The sequence below is a fragment of the Anolis carolinensis genome, chromosome 6, assembly GCF_035594765.1.
Source record: "Anolis carolinensis isolate JA03-04 chromosome 6, rAnoCar3.1.pri, whole genome shotgun sequence".
Taxonomy (NCBI): Eukaryota; Metazoa; Chordata; class Lepidosauria; order Squamata; family Dactyloidae; genus Anolis; species Anolis carolinensis.
Genome location: NC_085846.1, coordinates 7,075,944 through 7,097,444, shown reverse-complemented (window position 1 = coordinate 7,097,444; position 21,501 = coordinate 7,075,944). Strand labels below are relative to the sequence as shown.

Here is a 21,501-nt window from a genome sequence, read left to right as displayed (position 1 = left end):
TTCAAAACCTTGCGATTGAAATGCACTCTTTTGATTGGGCGGCTGTAGAAATCTGACCAATGAGAGCGCGCTCTCGTTCCGACCAATAGAATCAAACTTCCCAGCGCGCGCTACTAAACAAATGGAGGCTTCTTAACCAACGTTCCCACACTGACCAATAAGAACGTGCGGATTGGACTCTACTGACCAATAAGAGTTGGCTTCTTGAGCCAATAGGAAGTTGGATTTGGGTGCTTCATTAGCATACGGCTGTTTATAAATAGCCGACTCAGGCGGTCAGCGGCTCATTTTCCGAGAGAGCGGAGAAGCGAGTGATTGAAAATGCCGGAGCCAGCGAAGTCAGCGCCTGCGGCCAAGAAGGGGTCGAAGAAGGCGATCACTAAGACCCAGAAGAAGGGGGACAAGAAGCGCAGAAAGAGCCGCAAGGAGAGCTACTCCATCTACGTTTACAAGGTGCTGAAGCAGGTGCACCCCGACACCGGCATCTCCTCCAAGGCCATGAGCATCATGAACTCCTTCGTGAACGACATCTTCGAGCGCATCGCCGGGGAGGCCTCCCGCCTGGCGCACTACAACAAGCGCTCCACCATCACCTCTCGCGAGATCCAGACGGCCGTCCGCCTCCTGCTTCCCGGGGAGCTGGCCAAGCACGCCGTCTCCGAGGGCACCAAGGCCGTCACCAAGTACACCAGCTCCAAGTAGGACTACAACTCCCAGCAGCCTCCCTTGGCTGGCGTTTGATCCTACCAGACCCAAAGGCTCTTTTAAGAGCCGCCCACTTTCTCAATAAAAGAGCTGTACACTTGTTCCTTTGAATGGAAGAAACATTTTGGGATTATATTTTGATAACTAGGACTTAAAGCCTTATTAAAGCAAGGTCTATGGGTGCACCTCAACTATTGAATTAATGCAGTTAGGATGTAGCTACACATACATTTATTCATGACATTTATATCCTGCCCTTCTCGCCCCGAAGGGGACTCAGTGGCTTACAAGTTATACGTACATACAATATACTATGTATAGTATAGCACAAGATAAGCATTATGTTTTACTATATTGTACTATATGACTACTGCAATATTAGTAATAATACATGTAATATATGATAATAAAACTTTTATACCTCCCCACCATCTCCCCAAGGGGACTTGGGGCGGCTTACATGGGGCAGAGCATAATCAGATAAAAAACATACATACAATTCACAATGTAAGAAGATAAAACAAAATGCAATATAAAACAAAGGTATTATAATAGTCATCAGTCAACCACCAAATACAATTCTGTCGTCTACATAGGTAGAGGAACTAAACCAGGGATCCCCAAACTTTTTAAACAGGGGGGCCTGTTCACAGTCTCTGACCGTTGGAGGGCCGGACTATAGTTGAAAAAAAATTATAAACAAATTGCTATGTACACTGAACATCTCTTATTTTGAAGTAAAAAAAAACGAAAACAAAAGGGGAACAAATACAGTCTCAATGTTAATAATAATCATCATAATCATAATAAAAATAATAAAGAGGGTTGGAAGAGACCCCTTGAATTAATTAGTCCAATCCTCTTCTACCTTTGTGCATCAAAAGCACCAGCAAAGCACCCCTGACAGATGGCCACCCAGTCTCAATGTTGTTGATGATAATAATAATAAAGCCACTCTACTGGGATCTGTGCACATCATCCGAAAATACATCACACAGTCCTAGACACTTGGGTAGTGTTTGACTTGTGATTTTGTGATACGAAATCCAGCATATCTATCTTGTTTGCTGTATTGTACTGTGTCGTTGTGTCAATAGTAATAATAATAATAATAATAATAAGACGCCTTGGGCCATTTAGTACAATCTCCTTCTGCCTTTGTGCACTAAAAGCACTAGCAAAGCACCCCTTAATAATTAATTATTAATTAAACGATAATTAAAATACCATTATAAACAAGCAAAATTTTGGAAGGCGCGCACCAGGCGAAGGAGGAGGTGGGAAAGACGTGCGGAGGAGGGAGCTGCTGCTGCTGTGGGGGCCAGATAAATGGTTTCGATGGGCCGCATGTGGCCCCTGGGCCTTAGTTTGGGGACCCCTGGACTAAACCATCTATGCAAGAATACAAGAGTCTCGCTTATCCAGTGTTCTGGATTATCCAATGCAGTCTGCCTTTTAGTAGACAATGTTTTTGTAGTCAATGTTTTAAATTCATTGTGATGTTTTGGTGCTAATTTTGTAAATACAGTAATTACTGCATAACATTGCTGTGTATCGAACTGCTTTTTCTGTCAAATTTGTTGTAAAACATGTTTTGGTGCTTAATTTGTAAAATAATGTAATTTGATGTTTAATAGGCTTTTCCTTAATCCCTCCTTATTATCCAAGATATTCGCTTATCCAACGTTCTACCTGCCAGTTTATGTTGGATAAGTGAGACTCTACTGTACAATGATGAGATAAAATGCATAGATAATAAAATAGGGACCTAATAAATACTGGATAATACTGTATGGGGTTAGCTAATGCTTGACTCACCAAAGGCTAACCGAAACATCCAAGTCTTTAATATACAATTAAAATAGTTTATTATATTGTATTACATTATAATATCAATATTATATGTATATACAATGTGATATCATTAGTATAGCATAGTATTATATATTATATTGACACAGGAGACATAGTGGAATGGTGTCTTGTAGAACTACAACTCCCATGCTTCCATAGCATCTCCTTTATGTGCCAGGGTACCAAAACACACTCCATGGAAGTTGTCATACAAAGACTGTTCAAAACTTTTAAGGAGCCGCCCACTTTTTAAAAAGCGAACTGTACATTTTTCAAATGTAGGGAACCTTGGGTTTTGGAAGGTAATACATGGGGATCTAAAACCTTAGCTTTACACTGCTTATTCCAATAGGGACTCCACTTTAATTGCCATGGGATTATAGGATTATTGGGATTGCATCCTTCTCAAGCCTCCTCTATTTGATATTTGTCTGTTTTATAATGTGTTGGTTTATTTCCAGAAGTGTGTGTCTTCTTTGGTTTGCAGTTATCTTTATAGACTTAAAGCAGTCAGCAGGGCTGCAGACTATGTAACTGGTTCAGTGACGGTTTATAATGTTCACTTTTAAAAGGATGTCAGATAGAAGTCAGTTGAGCCTCGGGTCCGCTTGAGTACAGAAGTCTGTTAGAGTGCAAAAGGCAGTGTTAGGCATTAGAAGTGTTGAGGCTTGTGTTTTCTTTGAAAGTAGACTATTAAAGAGAGAGAGAGAGAGCTGTACAAATCAACAAAAATTTTGAAGAGACTGTTAAAGATTATTAGTTAAAGATAAAAACTGAAATGTTTTATTTATTTATTTATTTATTTATTTACAGCATTTATATTCCGCCCTTCTCACCCTGAAGGGGACTCAAGGCGGATCACATTACACATATAGGCAAATATTCAGTGCCTTTTAACATAGAACAAAGACAAACAAACATAGGCTCCGAGCGGGCCTCGAACTCATGATCTCCTGGTCAGAGTGATTCATTGCAGTGATTCATTGCAGCTGCTCTTATAATAATAATAATAATAAAACTTTATTTATACCCCGCCACCATCTCCCCAACGGGGACTCGGGGCAGCTTACATGGGGCCATGCCCAGAACAGTACAATATAGCAAAATATAAAACAACATATCACAATACAATTAAACAATACAATAAATAATCATATACACTGCAGCACTATATATATATATATATAAAAACAGGGCGGGCCGCATGAGACACTTAATTAAAACTTGGGGTGAGAAAAGGATAAGAATACAATCACGGAGACCAGGGACATAAGATAAAAACAATCTAGAGGGTAGATGATGGGGGAGTAACAAAAGAAGTGTGTAATAGTTACTCTCCGAAAGCACATCGGAAAAGCCAGGTTTTTAAATCTTTCCTGAAGGCTAAAAGAGTGGAGGCTTGCCTAATTTCGATGGGCAGTGAGTTCCATAAACGGGGGGCCACAGCAGAAAAGGCCCTCTCCCTTGTTCCCACCAGGCGGGTCTGGGATACAGGCAGTGGCGACAGGAGGGCCTCCCCTGATGATCGAAGAGATCGGGCAGGTTTATGGTAGGAGATACGGTCACGAAGGTAGGTGGGTCCCAAACCGTTTAGGGCTTTATAAATGATGGTCTGCACCTTGAATTGGGATCGGAAAGTGAACGGCAGCCAGTGGAGCTCCTTAAACAGGGGAGTAGATCTCTCCCTGTAACTCGCCCCTGTTATTAATCTGGCAGCCGAGCGTTGGACCAGTTGTAATTTCCGAGCCGTCTTCAAGGGAAGCCCCACGTAGAGCGCATTACAGTAGTCCAGTCTAGAGGTAACTAGGGCATGGACCACCGTGGTCAAATCAGACTTCACGAGGCATGGTTGCAGTTGGCGCACAAGTTTGAGTTGTGCGAAAGCCCTCCCGGCCACCGCCGACACCTGAGCCTCAAGCGTCAACGCTGAATCCAGGAGGACCCCCTGGAGGACCCCTCTTCAGCCTGTGCCACAGCCTGAGCTTAACCTGACAAGAAATGTGCCTGAATCTTTAAATACATGAAGTTATGAGTAAACAAACATGGTTCTCAGCACAGAAGCCTCTCAAAGTACTCACTGTTTTCTGCCAACAAAGAAGTTTTTAAGCTTAACACAGGACAGATGCTGGTTAGATTCCTAAAGGTGCTGCCTTGGTTTTTAATAAGAGATATATATCTATTTTCAAAAAATGTTTACTTCCTTGCTTTGTTTCCCGGATGCCTCATATCCAGCAAGGATAAATCAAACTTCCCTTCACTACCATCTTAAACTAAACTGTCAATATCCCAAAGATCCAATTTTGTGATTCCCTAAAGGAAGTGAAGCAGAGTCAGGCCTGATTAGTAGCTGGATGGGAGCCTGCTGCTCAATGAATCCCAGGAACTGTATGTTATATTTCAGGAGAAGGAACATGTCCACATCATCACATATCTTCTCCTAAAATAAATTCTAACATTGTCAGATTCAAAAGCTTGCAGATTGTATTTTTGGCCTATTCATTGGCCTGATAAAGGTCTTACTGCAATGTATCTGTTCTATTTTAATCCACCTTAAGGTCTGAAAGAAATCTATTTGCAACCTGCTTTCCTCTTTTAAATGAGACCTAATGCAGCTCACATTAAAAACAATGCAATTTAAAACCTACTACATATATAATAGAATTAAACCTAGAATTTTGACAGTCTCAATTTGAGGAGAATGATGGGATAAAAATAAAGTTAATTAATTAATTAGAATCACATAAAACCGTTAAAATTTAAAAACACTGTTCAGCACTTTCTGTTGCGTTTTTAAAAACTTCTAACAAGTATTTTCTAAAGAATTGGTATGGCTACGGAAAAAGAGGAGGCGATGAACTGAAGGATTGAACCGTCCTCCGCTTTTCATTGGTTCAAACTGATTTAGGGCGGAGCTTAGTGGGGGCGGCAGTGAAGTAGCGGTTGGTCAAGAAAAGGCGCGAAAAAAACTAATGCTCAGTCTTCCCTCTGGTCGGACCTGGCGCTATAAATAAGGCAGCGCTTCTAGGCTACGGCACAGTTTGTTTCGTCAATCGGTGAGTGAAGATGTCTGGACGTGGAAAGGGAGGCAAAGGCTTGGGCAAAGGAGGCGCCAAGAGGCACAGGAAGGTGCTTCGCGATAACATCCAGGGCATCACCAAGCCCGCCATTCGCCGCCTCGCTCGCCGTGGAGGCGTCAAGCGCATTTCGGGGCTGATCTATGAGGAAACCCGGGGTGTCCTGAAGGTCTTCCTGGAGAACGTGATCCGCGATGCCGTGACTTACACCGAGCACGCCAAGAGGAAGACTGTCACCGCCATGGATGTGGTCTATGCCCTGAAGCGCCAGGGCCGCACTCTTTACGGCTTCGGCGGTTAAAATTCTGAAACAATTTTCTGAAAGCAAAACCAAAAGGTCCTTTTAAGGACCACCCACTTTCTCAGAAAAGGCTGTGTTGCTGTTATACCCAGATACAGAGCAAGTCTTGTATTTCCAAAACTTGGAGAAACCACTACATAAAAATAATTTCCTTAATCCTAAATGAATTGCAAGTGATTCATGGTATTTCTGAAAATGCGGTCTGATAAACTCTTGCAATGAGCCTAGATATAACAAATGTGTTGCTGAAAGTTTTCCTGCCTGTATAGCAGGGGTCCTTAAACTTTTAAAGCAGAGGGCCGGTCCACAACCCTTCAAACTGGAGGGGCCAAATTATCATTTGAAAAAAAACCCCGAACATATTCCTATGCACACTGCACATGTCTTATTTGTAGTGCAAAACACCAACAACAATGAAAGAACAAAACAATATTTAAAAATGAAAACAATTGTAACCAAAATAAACCTATCAGGATTTCAATGGGAAGTGTGGGCCTGCTTCTGGCCAATGAGATAGTCAAGTTAATTAGGATTGTTGTTGTTGTGTGCCTTCAAGTCATTTCAGACTTTGGGCAAGCTTAAGTCTAAAATTATTTATTTATTCATTTACTACATTTATTTACTACATTTATATCCCACCCTTCTCACCCCGAAGGGGACTCAGAGCAGCTGTATGTACATGCAATATATTATTAGCATAGCACAATATTAGCATTATATATTACTATATTGAACTATACCACTATACTGTAATATTATATGTAATATATAACATATAATAATAATTATTATATGGTATTATTATTAGTGTTATATTGTATAACATTATAATATTATTATAAATATTATATGTATATACAATATATTATATTATTTAAAATGATATAAAATATTATATTATAAAACTGAGGGCGGGGGCCAGGTAAATGACCTTGGAGGGCCGCATCCGGCCCCCGGGCCTTAGTTTGGGGACCTCTGCTGTATAGTCATGTTTCAGAAGCATTCTCCCCTGATGTTTTGCCCACATCTATGGCAAGCATCCTCAGAGGTTGTGAGGTCTGTGAGGGGTTTATATTCCTGTGGAATGATGTCCAGGGTGGGAGAAAGAACTCTTGTCTGCTTGAGGCAGGTGTGAATATTGCAATTGGCCACCTTGATTAGAGTATTGACAATACATTACTGAATGGTCCCCAGTAACAAGCTATGCTTATATATATAGTACAGTAGAGTCTCACTTATCCAACATTCTGGATTATCCATCGCATTTTTGTAGTCAATGATTTCAAAACATCATGATATTTTGGTGCTAAATTCGTAAATACAGTAATTACTACATAGCATTACTGCGTATTGAACTACTTTTTCTGTCAAATTTGTTGTATAACATGATGTTTTGGTGCTTAATTTGTAAAATCATAACCTAATTTGATGTTTAATACGCTTTTCCTTAATCCCTCCTTATTATCCAACATATTCACTTATCCAACGTTCTGCTGGCCCGTTTATGTTGTATAAATGAGACTCTACTGTATATATAATATAGTATGCAGTATAATCTCCTGCCAACCTAGCAGTTCAAAAACATGCAAATGTGAGCAGATAAATAGGTACTGCTCCGGCAGGAAGGTAACGGCACTCCATGCAGTCATGCCGGCCACATGACCTTGGAGGTGTCTATGGACAACGCCGGCTCTTCGGCTTAGAAATGGAGATGAGCACCAACCCCCAGAGTCAGACATGACTGGACTTAATGTCAGGGGAAACCTTTACCTTTACCTATGCAGTATAATATACAATAATATATAATAATATGATTGTATGTAAATATAATATTGATAATATAATTTAATACCATATCATGCTAATAATAATACAATATAATAATTATTATATATTACATGTAATATTACTAATAATATTACAGTATAGTGGTATAGTACAATATAGTAATTTATAATGCTAATATTGTACAATGCTAATAATATAATACATTGTATGTACATATAATTTGTAAACTGCTTTGAGTCCCCTTCGGGATGAGAAGCATGGAATCTAAATGTTGTAAATAAATAAATAAATAATGCCTGGCTGCTTCTTGCCTGGGGGGGGGGGGGATCCTTTGTTGAGAGGTGTTAGCTGGCCCTGATGGTTTCCTGTATGGAATTCCCATGTCTTCTTAGTGTTGTTTTTTATTTATTGTCCTGATTTTAGAGTTTTTTAAATAGTGGTAGTCAGATTTTGTTAATTTGCATGGTTTCCTCCTTTCTGTTGAAATTGTCCACATGCTTGTGGATTTCAATGGCTTCTCTGACATGGTGGTTGTGAGAGTGGTCCAGCATTTCTGTGTTCTCAAATAATATACCGTGTCCAGATTGATTCATCAAGTGCTCTGCTATGCCTGACTTCTCTGGTTGGGTTAGTCTGCAGTGCCTTTCATGTTCCTTGATTCATGTCTGGGCGATGCTGCTGAGTTTGGTGTTCCCTCTTTAGACTTGTCCACAGCTGCATGGTATATGGGAGACTCCTGCAGAGGTGAAAGGATCCCTCTTGTCCTTTGCTGAATGTAGCATTTGTTGGAAATTCTAGGTGGATCTGTAGATAGTTTGTAACTTCCCTCTGTGGTCAGTGGTTGCCTTGATGTATGCAACAACACTTTTCCTTTGGGTTGACTCTCGTGGCTTGTTCTTGGCCTTGCAGTTCTTCTGATGTCTGTGGTGAAGACTCAATTGGCCGGTAGAGCCCAGTTCCTCCAATGTGATCTAAAGGCTTAGGCAAAAGTAGCGCCACTTTATAAATAAATACATTCCTTAGTTTTATGTTCACAAACGCAATGTCACACTTAACTCCTATTATTTTTCTCAAACGAAATTTCCTGGATGATGTTAATGGAACAGTACCCCCTTATTTTCCAAGAATGTATCAATGTTATTTGGAGATTTGTAGCATCCAGTATTCAAAATAAATCAACATCAAATTTAGTGACTTGCATTTCCTGCCTTAGATGCGAATGGAATTCCTTTTGATGGAATAATGGCGCTCTGTTCATCAGTTCGGGGATGTAGCTCAGTGGTAGAGCGCATGCTTTGCATGTATGAGGCCCCGGGTTCGATCCCCGGCATCTCCACATTTTTTCCCCTCGCTCCTTAACGGGATAAAGCATTTTTATCCCAATGTAAATAAAAGATTTATGGTAGTGAAATATCTGGAAGACATTTTTCAGCATTAGAAGAAATCTTTCCTCTGAGATTTAAGTCTCTTCCAATTTGGCGGGGTTTATCTGTATATACATATATCAATCTATATATTTTTTTCCAATTGAAATAAAAGCGACATTTAAAATAAAGTTCGGATTGCAGTTCAGGAAGGCAAACTTTATATAAAGCATCGAAATGGGAAGTGGTATAGACTATTATTACCATTATTATCAAGGTTGTTGCTGTTGAGGTGGTGGTAACTGCCTATATTAGAGCGGAATCTGTTATTATAGGCAAATACGAACGCCTGAAGCTTAAAAAGCAGAAACCAGAAATATAAAATTAAACCAGATCAGCACCAGAAACAAAAGGGAAGCAAAAAAATCTCTTTTGTCTATGGTGGACTGAACCGTTTCACTAGAATTGATTAGCTTGATTTCCCCCATGGCTTCAAAATGTGCAAATTTGATTGGATAACACTTAAAATCGCGACCAATAGTCAGCAAGGTGAATTTCTCAAACAGCCAATTGGGGCGCGGGTTCGTAGACCAATGATAGCTCAACGTTCGAAAAGCCATTTCAGTGGCCAATAGAAAACTGGTAAATGGAACCCTTCATTTGCATAGCACTCCTATAAATACGAGGGCCGGCAGGGATCTTGGCATCAGTTTGCTTCTGAACTGTAGTGAGAGGAAGAACCCAGTCATAATGCCGGAGCCAGCGAAGTCAGCGCCTGCGGCCAAGAAGGGATCCAAGAAAGCGATTACCAAGACCCAGAAGAAGGGCGACAAGAAGCGCAGAAAGAGTCGCAAGGAGAGCTACTCCATCTACGTCTACAAGGTGCTGAAGCAGGTGCACCCCGACACCGGCATCTCCTCCAAGGCCATGAGCATCATGAACTCCTTCGTGAACGACATCTTCGAGCGCATCGCCGGGGAGGCCTCCCGCCTGGCGCACTACAACAAGCGCTCCACCATCACCTCTCGCGAGATCCAGACGGCCGTCCGCCTCCTGCTTCCCGGGGAGCTGGCCAAGCACGCCGTCTCCGAGGGCACCAAGGCCGTCACCAAGTACACCAGCTCCAAGTAGGACTACAACTCCCAGCAGCCTCCCTTGGCTGGCGTTTGATCCTACCAGACCCAAAGGCTCTTTTAAGAGCCGCCCACTTTCTCAATAAAAGAGCTGTACACTTTCTTTGAATGAAAGAAACATTTTGGGATTGTATTTTGGTAACTGGGACCTATGCATTATGTTAGTGTCTATGGATCCATCCCTACTATCGAATTAATGCATACATACTACATAAATAGAACTGTAACTCCTATGGTCCCATAGCATATCCTTTGTGTGCCAGGCTCCAAAATACACTCCATGAAAGTCAACATGCAGCTCGATTCAAATAATTTCCCAACATGGTTTACAGTGGTCATTTCCGCTGTTATTTTCCAAATCTTTGGGTTTGGAAGTCATACTTTTTCTGGGCTCAAGAGTGCAGTCTAATGATAATTATGACCTCAGCTTTCTGCTGGAAATGGGTCAGCCAATTAGGATGAAGTATAAATGACCTATTTGCATAAGGAGAGCAACAAATGGCCTAGACGGAGGCCCTGGTTCAGCAATTTCCTCGTTAGTATAGTGGTAAGTATCCCCGCCTGTCACGCGGGAGACCGGGGTTCGATTCCCCGACGGGGAGAAGTTGCAATTTTTTTAACCCCACTTTTTTTTAAATATTTGGAAATTATACAATCTATATACAGTTGAAGCTGAATAATTTCAAAAGGCGAATAAAAATTTTTTGCTGGACCTTAGGAATGCCTGGTATGTCTTCCACAGTGACAGGTGTGTTAGTTTATAAAAGCAGTGCCTGTCTATAAGAGACTTGTGTCCAGTTGCACACTACCATGACTATTATGGGCACACCAGTACTGTAGAATTAGTGTAGTTTGGGCCATTGAAGGCACTAATTTGGGGATGAGCATGGAATGTGATGAACAAAGCTGGGGAGAGAGGTACAGAAGAAAAGAGAGTGAAGCTGTGTTGTACATCGAGTTTAATGGAGAGAGAAAATGGCATAAATAAACAATGAACATAATACATTTCGGAAACATAATATTTGGTAAGAACAGGGATGCAGAATGTAGTATATAACACATTTTCTATGACTTTCCAATGTGCCACAACTTTTAATTTTAAAAAGGATGAGTGAAAATAGCAAACAAATTGCACAGTTAGCTCAAAATATATGGTATATTGATTGGGCTGAGTTTCCTCACAATTGCCCCCTTCCTCTTCTGATTTTTGGAAATGATTTGAGGTCACTTCCAAATCGCAGGATTGAAAAGCAGCTTTGGTGTTTTTTTGGTTTTTTTTACTACATTTCTATCCTGCCCTCTCGCACCCCGAAGGGCACTCAGAGTAGCTTACAAATTATATGTACATACAATATATTATATTATTAGCATAGCACAATATTAGCATTATATATCACTATATCGAACTATACCATTATACTGTAATATTATTAGAAATATTACATGTAATATATAATTACTATTATATTGTATTATTAGTATTATATTGTATAATATATTGTATGTATATATACTTGTAAACCACCCTGAGTCTCCTTTGGGGTGAGAAGGGCGGGATATAAATGTCGCTAATAAATAAATAATAAATACAATATTACATTATTATATATTGTTGTATGTTATATTATATATTGGCCCCAGAACATCAGTTGGTGATGGGGGGAGAGGCCTCCAGCTGAGGGCAATGGTATAATAGCTTAGTAATGAAAATCTAGTTCAGATGGTGCCTTTACCATTTTTCCTTACATTTCTATCCTGTCTTTTAAGTGGCTCTGTCTTTTATTGTTCTCACAGCAACCCGGCAAGATTGGTTGGATCGAAAGAATTAATGCAGGATTGCTGTGACCTTTCTGAGCTGTATGACAATGTTCCAGAAGCATTCTCTCCTGTCGTTTCACCCACATCTATGGTAGGCATCCTCAGAGGATGCCTGCCATAGATGTGGGTGAAACGTCAGGAGAGAATGCTTCTGGAAGATGGCCAGACAGTACAGAAAACTCACAGCAACTCAGTGATTCTGGCCATGAAAGCCTTTTACAACACACAGAATTAATGCAGTTTGACAACACTTTTAATGGCTACAGCTCAGTGATATTGAATCCAGAGAGCCGTAGTTTGCTGAAGCACTGACCCCTTTGGCAGACAAGTTTAGAGGCCTGGTACAACTACAATTCCCAGGAGACATGATAGACATGTTTGTTTATATATCTGAAAGGATGTCCCATTGAGGAGACAATATTGTTTTCTGCTGCTCGGGAGACTAGGATGCAATGGAGCCATGGATTCAAACTGCAGATGCCACCTAAACATTAGGAAGGACTTCCTGATGATATCAGCTGTTTAGCAGATAAATACTCTGCATAAGAAACAAGTCTCCTTCTTGGAGGTTTATAAAGTGAGGCTGGATGGCCATCTGTTGGGAAGGATTTGATGGTGTCTTCCTGCCTGGCAGAATAGGGTTGGCCTAGATGACCCTTGGGGTTACTTCCTACAACTCAGCAAGATCTCCCAGCAAAAATGATAGCATAGATGGCTTTTAAACATGAATCAGACATATTTATATAATTCTATTGACCTTCCTCAGTAACCAGAGCTAAAGGAATTGCCCAAGGTCAGCCTGTTAATTTCATTGCAGTATGGTTGCTTTCCTGTACTGCTTTCCTATACTGCCAGTAGATTGTTTTGCCGTTACTCAGCTGATTCATCATATCCCCAGACAAATGCAGAATTAATTTTACATTTTGGCAAAACTAGCGGTCATCCTGTCTCACAAAGGATATTGGCAGAGGTAGGATTCGAACCCACAACTGCAGAGGCGTTGACACCTTAATCCGGCGTTTTACCATTGCGCCTTTCTACCTCTTTTTAGAACAATGTATTTTTAAAGTTTAATATGGCCCCTTCGATCGGATTGCCTTCTGTTACTGTTCTTTTCACACCGGAGACCGTTGACTGCCAGCTCTTCAACAGCATTCGATTGATAGATAGCGTGACATCAATTGCTGCGCTCTGATTGGATGAAAGAAAAGCAGGATCGGAAATTGGCCAATCGGGGCACAGCGAGAGATATTTTTAAAAACCTTTCGGTTTTTCTACCGCTTAACATAATTCTGCACTAATTAAAACAGTGATTAAGGACACGTTAATCGAATAATTCATAACAGTATTTAAATACTAAGCTAGTAAGTATTTAAATGCTTTAGTTCTCTCATGTGAGCAGTGAAGAAATAAGAGAGCTCTGAGGGAAACATACCGGTTTGGTGAACTCCGACCAATCACGGCACAGGGCGGGAATTTCAAACCTTGTGATTGGCTGCTTTTTTCTAACCAATGAAACGAGGGGAAATAGTGTATAAATACAGCGGTCAGAGGCGGCTGAGGCAAATTGTTATCTGTTCCTGGAGAAAGCAGTTCTTTTTTTAGCTCCTTTTCTCCTAGAAGGCAATGGCTCGTACCAAGCAGACAGCTCGCAAGTCCACCGGCGGGAAGGCGCCCCGCAAGCAGCTGGCGACCAAGGCTGCCCGGAAGAGCGCGCCGGCCACCGGGGGCGTGAAGAAGCCTCACCGCTACCGCCCGGGCACCGTGGCCCTGCGAGAGATCCGGCGCTACCAGAAGTCGACGGAGCTGCTAATCCGGAAGCTGCCCTTCCAGCGCCTTGTGCGGGAGATCGCGCAGGACTTCAAGACGGACCTGCGCTTCCAGAGCTCGGCCGTGATGGCGCTGCAGGAGGCGAGCGAGGCCTACCTGGTGGGGCTCTTCGAGGACACCAACCTCTGCGCCATCCACGCCAAGCGCGTCACCATCATGCCCAAGGACATCCAGCTCGCCCGGCGCATCCGCGGGGAGAGGGCCTAAGGGTCAATCTTTTGAACCCAGTCCACGTCTGAGAAGAAAAACATTCCAAAAGGCTCTTTTAAGAGCCACCACATACTCAAAAAAGTGCTGAAAACTAAGAACCCGCAGGTTTACTTCAATCCCTATACTACTTGAACTAAAGCTTACCTGGTGAATAATGCATAAGGTTCTATCCTAAATCGTTTTAATGCTTCCAGACAAGGTTTTTTAAAATAACCTGCGCTGTAGCCTGATTGGTTAATTCCTGACTACCAATTTCTTTCACCCAATCAGCACAGCGATGCGGCATGCACACTGGAGGACCTTATAGCAACACCAGAGGCTGTTCCAAGTGGCCAAGCTACTGGTCAAAGGACACTTAATATAATGCAAAAGTTTTAAACTTTGTTTTTAAATACATTACAATTGTATCCTCAGTTTGCTTACAATATAAATAAGCACAGCGATTAATGTTACTTTTCACCTGATCTTCCTAAAGAGTGAAAGAGAAGGCTGAGTAAACAAGCCTTGCAATGAAAACTTGCACAGAAATGCTGGACCACTCCCACATCTACCGTGTCAGGCTACATAGAGAAGCCATTGAAATCCACAAGCATGTAGGGACAATTTCAACAGATGGGAGGAAATAATAAATATGAACAAAATCTGGCTACCAATATATATATATTTAAATACACTAAAATCAGGACAATAAATAAAGAGCAACACTAAAAAAGGGAATTCCAGACAGGAAACAATCAGGGCCAGCTAACACTTACCAACAAAGGATTCCCCCAGGCAGTAAGCAGTCAGGCTTTGAAGCTGAAAGGCCATTTGATGCTAATCAAGCTGGCTAATGGCAACATTCACACTGGCCTCCAACAGAAGAGTTTTTTCTTCCACCATGGACATTATTCCACAGATATATAAACTTCACTTGCCAAGTTTCCAACAGACCTCACAACCTCTGAGGATGCCTGCCATGGATGTGGGCAAAACGTCAGGAGAGACTGCTTCTGGAACATGGCCAGACAGCCTGGAAAACTCACAAAAACCCAATGATTTTGGCCATGAAAGCATTTGACAACACCATGTCACCATTCATTTGGTCTTGCTGAAGCATGGAAGAGAAGCTGGCATGGGCAGAGTATACAAACCTTGCGATGTAGGTAGAAAAATGACTTAAAGGACACAGTACAGTAGGATGCATCTACACTGGAATTAATGCAGTTTGATACCTCTTTCATTCTCATGGCTCAATGCTATGGAATCCTGTGAGGTAGAGTTTTTCAAGGTCTTCAACCTTCTCTTCCAAAGAGTACAGACTACAGCTCCCAGGATTCCATAGCACTGAGCCACGAGAATTAAAGTGATATCAAACTACATTAATTCTATATTGTAGATGCACCCTGTGTCCTTTCAAAAGTAGCTGAAACAGCAGGATGACATCATTGATTGAGAATATCCCTGTCAAAGCAAAAGAGCTGAAGCATGTCTTCATGGATGAACAAAAATCCAAACAACCTTCTTCCTTTTCAATTATCCATTTTGGTCCCATCTATACTGTCATATAATGCAGTTTAAAACTGATAGTTGTGATGTTGTGGCATGTTTGTGAATGTATGGTCACATCTACAGTGCCACATAATGCAGTTTAAAACAGTGTAATGACAGTGTAGATGAGGCTATACATTCACAACAATCAGCCAATGCGTACAAGAGTTTTAACTTAAGCTTAATAAATGTCCATAAATATTTGGGCATATTGATTTGATTCCTGGACGATGACTCTGGAGATCAGGGCTGAAATCAAATCCTCACTCAGCCATGAAAACCCACTAGATAAGTCACACTCTCTCAGCCTCAGAAAGGTAATGGGAAATGTCTGCATTTGAACCTAATAATAATAATAATAATAATTTATTTTGTACCCTGCCTCCATCTCTACAAAGGGACTCGGGGCAGCTTACATGGGACCAAGCCCGGGTAAAAACAGAAAATCAAAATAAAATACATCAGAAGGAAAAGGAACTACCTTTTTAGTAGATGCATCTCATCTATGGAATACTCCATTTCGAAAAGCTTGCTTAGCCCCTATCTTGGAATCCTTTTCTTTTTCAGGACCATGCCCATAAGAAAGTATCTCAGTTTCCCCACACCTTACCATCATCCATTTATCTTTTTACATCATTTTTATTCAATTTCAGAATTGCAACTTAAGTCCAAACAAAAACATAGTCACTAAAATAACACTAAAAATTTAAAAAGACATCAAATAGAAAAAATAATCCCCTCATAATCTCTCTCCATAACTTTTCCCCACCCTTGTTTTGAAAAAAAACCCCAAGAAGGATAAAAAGAAATATATAAAACATTAAAAACACATCTGACATTCATTATTTTAATGAGTTTTTATTCTTGCATTTTAAAAATATTTGTTGTTGCCTATACTTAAAAACTGGGTTTTGAATTTTTGTTTTAGCTTTTCTATTTGGTTTGTTTTCTGTTCTGTTTCAACAATGCATAGCTTTAATCTTAATTTTGTTGACCCCCCTTCCCTCCACACCAGGACTCCAACATTTGGAAATGATGTTTACATACACAATAAATCCCCCCAAACCCCCGTGTATTTTGCTTCTGGACATCAGTGAGCCAGAGAAAAAGCAGCCTGTATACACTGGAAATTACCTTTGGAGGGGAGCAGTAGTTAAGTACTCCTTTTATCAGAATTTTCTGAGGGTGTATCTACACTGCAGTTTGACCCCACTTTTGTTTCAATGGCTCACTGCTATGGAAACCTGAGAGTTGTATTATGAGGCCATTAGACCTTCCATTGTCATGGCTCAATGCTATGGAAACTCACAGGATTTCATAGCATTCAGCCATTGCAATGAAAATGGAGTCAATCTGCATTAATGCTACAATGTAGATGCATCTCTGAAACAAGAGTTTGCCTTTGAATTCCAGATCCTTCTGGCAGATCTGTTTCCTGTCCCAGTAATTACTTCTTAGTGGGAAATCCAGAATTCGATACAGGAAATAAAGCAAAGTATCTTTACTGATTCTCTCCAAGAAAAAAATATCTCCTAGCCAGGTGTGCTACTTGACTCAATTAAGCAAGCGATTGCTGCAAAATTATCAGGTGAAAACCCTCCCCCTCATCGTTGACTAGAAGTCAACTCTACTGGGTACCTTATACAAAACCTGCCATAGCCCTGGGTTTAAAGCCGAATTTGCTATTTGCACCAAAAGCCAAAAGTTTGCACATTTTTCAGTAGAAGGAATTATCAGAGGTTGTGTTTCTTCTTCTTTCCCTGGCACATTTTACCGCCTTTCGACTTGCAAATTGGGTCCCAGCAAAGCTAACTTTCCCCTTATGGATCCCTCTTGGATTTGGGATAATCCGTGAAAAGAATTTTTAATAATTAGCTTTTTTGTGCTGATGAAGAAACACAAAAAAAGTTCCAAGGGCCCAAGGAGCTTCGTTCTGGAGTCGGTCTGGAAGCCTTGCTAGAAACGGACCAATCAGAGCGCGGATGGAAATGGACGACCAATTAGAACGCGTCTGGAAACGGACCAATCGGAGCGCAGCGGCTTCCCTATAAATACCAGGCCCCCGCGCTGTTTTTGTTTTCAGTTCGACCTTTCCTTCGAAGAGAGTACACAGTTATCAAGATGGCAGAAGTAGCTCCAGCAGTGGCTGAGTCTTCAGCGGCCCCAGCTGCCAAGGCTCCGGCGAAGAAGGCGGGAGGAGCGGCTAAGGCGAAGAAGCCTTCGGGTCCCAGCGTGACGGAGCTGTTGACCCAGGCCGTGTCCGCCTCCAAGGAGCGTGGCGGGATCTCTCTGGCCGCTCTGAAGAAGTCTTTGGCGGCCGCCGGCTATGATGTGGAGAAGAACAACAGCCGCATCAAGCTGGGCCTTAAGAGCCTGGTGACTAAGGGAACTGTGGTCCAGACCAAAGGCACCGGCGCTTCAGGCTCCTTCAAGCTCAACAAGAAGCAGGCTTCCGAGGGCAAGGAGAAGAAGGCTGCCCCCAAGAAGAAGCCCGCCTCCGCCGCTTCCAAAGCCAAAAAGCCAGCGGCCAAGAAAGTGGTGAAGAAAGCCGCCACACCCAAGAAGCCTGCCGCCAAGAAAGTTGCCAAGAAGCCCGCTTCGGCTGCCGGAGGGGCCAAGAAAGTGGCCGCCAAGAGCCCCAAGAAGTCCAAAGTCACCAAGCCCAAGAAGACCATCAAGAGCCCCGCCAAGGCTCTGAAGCCCAAGGCGAAAGCCAAGCCCAAGACTACCAAGCCTAAACTCGCCCCCAAAAAGAAGTGAATCCTATACTCCTGCAAAAGGCTTCACCTTTTACCACAACGGCTCTTTTAAGAGCCACCTACAGATTCCCTAAAAAGGGATGAAATCACTTCTGTGTTACTTATAGTGGGGATTTGCTGCTTAGATTGTGTTGTCCAAGGCTTTCATGGTGGGAATCCCTGGGTTGCTGTTATCTGGGCTGTATTGTATGGCCATGTTCCAGAAGCATTCTGATGTTCTGCCTGCATCTATTGCATGCATCCTCGGAGGCTGTAAGGTCTGTTGGCAAGAGGGGTTTATATAACTGGAAAGTCCAGGGTGGGAGAAAGCTATTGTTTAAGGCAAATTTTAATGTTGCAATTGACCACATTGTTTAGCATTTAATGGCCTTATAGCTTCAAGGACTGGCTGCCTACTGCCTGGGGGAATCCTTTGTTAGGTGTTAGCTGGTCCTGATTGTTTTCTGTCTGGAATTCCTGTTTTCTGAGTGTTCTTTATTCTGCAAGGCAATTCAATGCCAATCAAGGTGGCCAATTGCTACATTCACATTTGCCTCCAACAGAAGAGTTTTTTCTCCCATCCTAGACTTTCCACAGATATATAATCCTCTCTTACCTAGTTGAGGCATTTGTTTTGTTGAGGCATTTGTTACCTAGTTTTCAACAGACCTCACAACCGCTGAGGATGCCTTTCATAGATACAGGCGAAATGTCAGGAGAGAATGCTTCTGAAGCATGGCCATACAGTCCGGATAACACAGCAACCCATTGAGTTTTTAAAAGGGGGATGCTTCATGGTCTAGAAATTGCATCGAGGTTTGCCTTCATGAGTCCCAACAATGTGAGATTCTCAGGATTCGTAGAAATAAGTTGATTTTTGGTAACTCTTTTAATAAAATCGCCCACACCTGCAGTTATCCCACTATGAGAGCAAAACTTTCCATAATATGGGAAGTCATTTCTGGGAAAGTTAAAAATCTTGAAATGGGGTAGGGTGGGGGAGATAAGGTGTTTTTAAAGGTGCCACACATTCATCGCTGGCATTAAGTCCCTTTCCTGCCCCTTCCATTCAGGGCATTTAAAAATAATGTGGACCGACGAGGATGGGATTCGAACCCACGCGTGCAGAGCACAATGGATTAGCAGTCCATCGCCTTAACCACTCGGCCACCTCGTCAGGTGTTCCGGTCCAATCTCACCTTTTTTCCTAGTTACTTTTACCTCTGCAGAAAGTATGTTCTTAATAGAGATGAACTAATAAATGATACCAACAATGACATCAGAAACTTGGGCCCATTTTGTTCCTAAAGATTTTTCACTTTTCGATCACCAGTACTGTTTGGATCCTAGTGTGAAAAAGTACAAAGCAAGCATGAATGTGATGCTGCAGTCTCTTTTGTAAAGCACAATTTCTAATAATGCCTCAAATAAAACAATTTTCTGCCTCATTTTCTTAATGCTGATGTATAGAAGCATAGGATCAATATTGGAGGAAAGAAATGACACAAAAGAGGAAGACCCATTTTACATACGTAGTGGAGAATGTAAACCACCATCTTGATTCCTAGACAGCTTTTGCATTTATTGAATAAAAAGAAAACCAGAAAATGGGGTTTAAAAAAAAGCTACTAGCCCCTTGCCGAAACCCGGGATCGAACCAGGGACCTTTAGATCTTCAGTCTAACGCTCTCCCAACTGAGCTATTTCGGCTGCTGGTGGCCAAGGCTTTGATGCAGTATCTAAAAAAAGTAATCAGCTTCCTGATTTATTTTCCATGGCTTTTATTTCCCGTCTTTTTCTCCAAGGCCATGCAAAAGTGTAGCACGTTTGCTAAATTAATTTTAATAAAATGCCTAAAGCCGAAGAAATTACGCTGGGATCTAACAGTGAAATTTACAACAAAAAAATTGTCATTGCATTGGCCGGGAATCGAACCCGGGCCTCCCGCGTGGCAGGCGAGAATTCTACCACTGAACCACCAATGCCTCGACGAGAACGTTGTCACCCTAAGATTCTATATAGCTGAGCAGCCTGGCAGTTCTAGATATTTCATTTACTGGTTTTGTTGAATCATCATAAATCATTACTATTTTTGTAACTTTTTGTATAGTAATAATCTTTAAAGTAGCTGACTCTTAATTTAACTATCGTTGAAAAAAAGGGGAGATACATCTGCTGGGTTAAGACCCATAATTTTGGCACTCTACACATGCCTTAAAGGTTTGCTTTCTAGATGATAGCATCCACTTTTTGCCCCCTTTCATACTTGAATAGTTGAGTTTTGGTGCAGATTAAGGGCCATTTCCCTCTTTTCCTCAACTGCTCTCACTATTTTCTGAGTGGAGGGATATTATACACAGCATTAAACTTTACTCTTTTTGCTCAACACACAGAGTGAAAAACAAAGCTAAAAAAGCTGATCTTTGTCTGATACATATAATGGGAAAGAAGAGAGAAAGACAAATTGAGTAACTTTTCTCTGGTGGAAACTCAGCTTTGGAGTTGTAATTCTAGCTTATATTCGAGAGGAAACAAGTGGGGGGAAAGTAAATAGATTTTTAAATGTTAATTTTAAAAAGTGAGGTTCCACCGAGATTTGAACTCGGATCGCTGGATTCAAAGTCCAGAGTGCTAACCATTACACCATGGAACCGGCCACGTGGGCCGCTGCTCCTCGCTTCCCTTTGTTCTAAACCAATTACACCTCAAGCGTTTCTCATCTCTTCCATTTTTTATACTATCATGTTGGAATAACTTTGTTGGGAGTCTCTTAAAGCACTTTTAAGATCACTTGATTTATCTGGGGTTGGCTTGATTTTGCCCTTAAATTTCTATTTATGGAGAATGAACCCATTTTACAAGAAAGATGTAACAGATGTATAAAAAACAACAACAACTACCATCCTTAGGAAGTGAGCAAAAGGATCCTCAACTCTTTGACTTGATTCTGTTCCACATGTGATTCCCAGGGTACTTCTACACTGTAGAATTAATAGTTTGACAATAAAAATGTTGCCAAACTGTTAAAAAAGATAGGCAGGTGTTTCTTCATGATTACTTTATTTGTACCAGGGATTTTTCAAGATGCCAGTAATAGAAATGATCAGTTCCATAAGACTTCTACTTTGAATAAAGCAAACAATTCAGAATGTGAAA

At 41.4% G+C, this 21,501-nt stretch overlaps 3 protein-coding genes, 6 non-coding genes and 1 pseudogene across 9 annotated transcripts; 6 read left to right on the top strand and 4 right to left on the bottom strand.

Moving 5' to 3' along the window:
• The first annotated feature begins 283 nt into the window (after positions 1-283).
• LOC100552683 (histone H2B 5) lies at positions 284-835 on the top strand. The gene has a single exon (XM_003226650.4). It carries the CDS (start codon positions 322-324, stop codon positions 700-702), a length of 381 nt encoding a protein of 126 aa, XP_003226698.1. The 5' UTR covers positions 284-321; the 3' UTR covers positions 703-835.
• Positions 836-5,577: 4,742 nt separating this feature from the next.
• LOC100552881 (histone H3-like) lies at positions 5,578-14,159 on the top strand (annotated as a pseudogene).
• Positions 8,987-9,058, top strand: trnaa-ugc (transfer RNA alanine (anticodon UGC)). Its single transcript has one exon. It is a non-coding gene; the product is annotated as a tRNA-Ala (tRNA).
• On the top strand, positions 9,783-10,450 carry LOC100553081 (histone H2B 5). Its single transcript, XM_003226652.4, has one exon. The coding sequence runs from the start codon at positions 9,837-9,839 to the stop codon at positions 10,215-10,217; it is 381 nt and encodes a 126-aa protein (XP_003226700.1). The 5' UTR covers positions 9,783-9,836; the 3' UTR covers positions 10,218-10,450.
• On the top strand, positions 10,750-10,821 carry trnad-guc (transfer RNA aspartic acid (anticodon GUC)). The gene has a single exon. It is a non-coding gene; the product is annotated as a tRNA-Asp (tRNA).
• A 3,520-nt stretch (positions 14,160-17,679) lies between the features above and the next one.
• On the top strand, positions 17,680-19,793 carry LOC100553468 (histone H1.01). Its single transcript, XM_003226654.4, has one exon. The coding sequence runs from the start codon at positions 17,729-17,731 to the stop codon at positions 18,365-18,367; it is 639 nt and encodes a 212-aa protein (XP_003226702.2). The 5' UTR covers positions 17,680-17,728; the 3' UTR covers positions 18,368-19,793.
• On the bottom strand, positions 19,441-19,522 carry trnas-gcu (transfer RNA serine (anticodon GCU)). Its single transcript has one exon. It is a non-coding gene; the product is annotated as a tRNA-Ser (tRNA).
• Positions 19,794-19,982: 189 nt separating the features above from the next.
• trnaf-gaa (transfer RNA phenylalanine (anticodon GAA)) lies at positions 19,983-20,055 on the bottom strand. The gene has a single exon. It is a non-coding gene; the product is annotated as a tRNA-Phe (tRNA).
• A 204-nt stretch (positions 20,056-20,259) lies between these two features.
• Positions 20,260-20,330, bottom strand: trnag-gcc (transfer RNA glycine (anticodon GCC)). The gene has a single exon. It is a non-coding gene; the product is annotated as a tRNA-Gly (tRNA).
• Positions 20,331-20,926: 596 nt separating this feature from the next.
• trnaq-uug (transfer RNA glutamine (anticodon UUG)) lies at positions 20,927-20,998 on the bottom strand. The gene has a single exon. It is a non-coding gene; the product is annotated as a tRNA-Gln (tRNA).
• Positions 20,999-21,501: the final 503 nt, after the last annotated feature.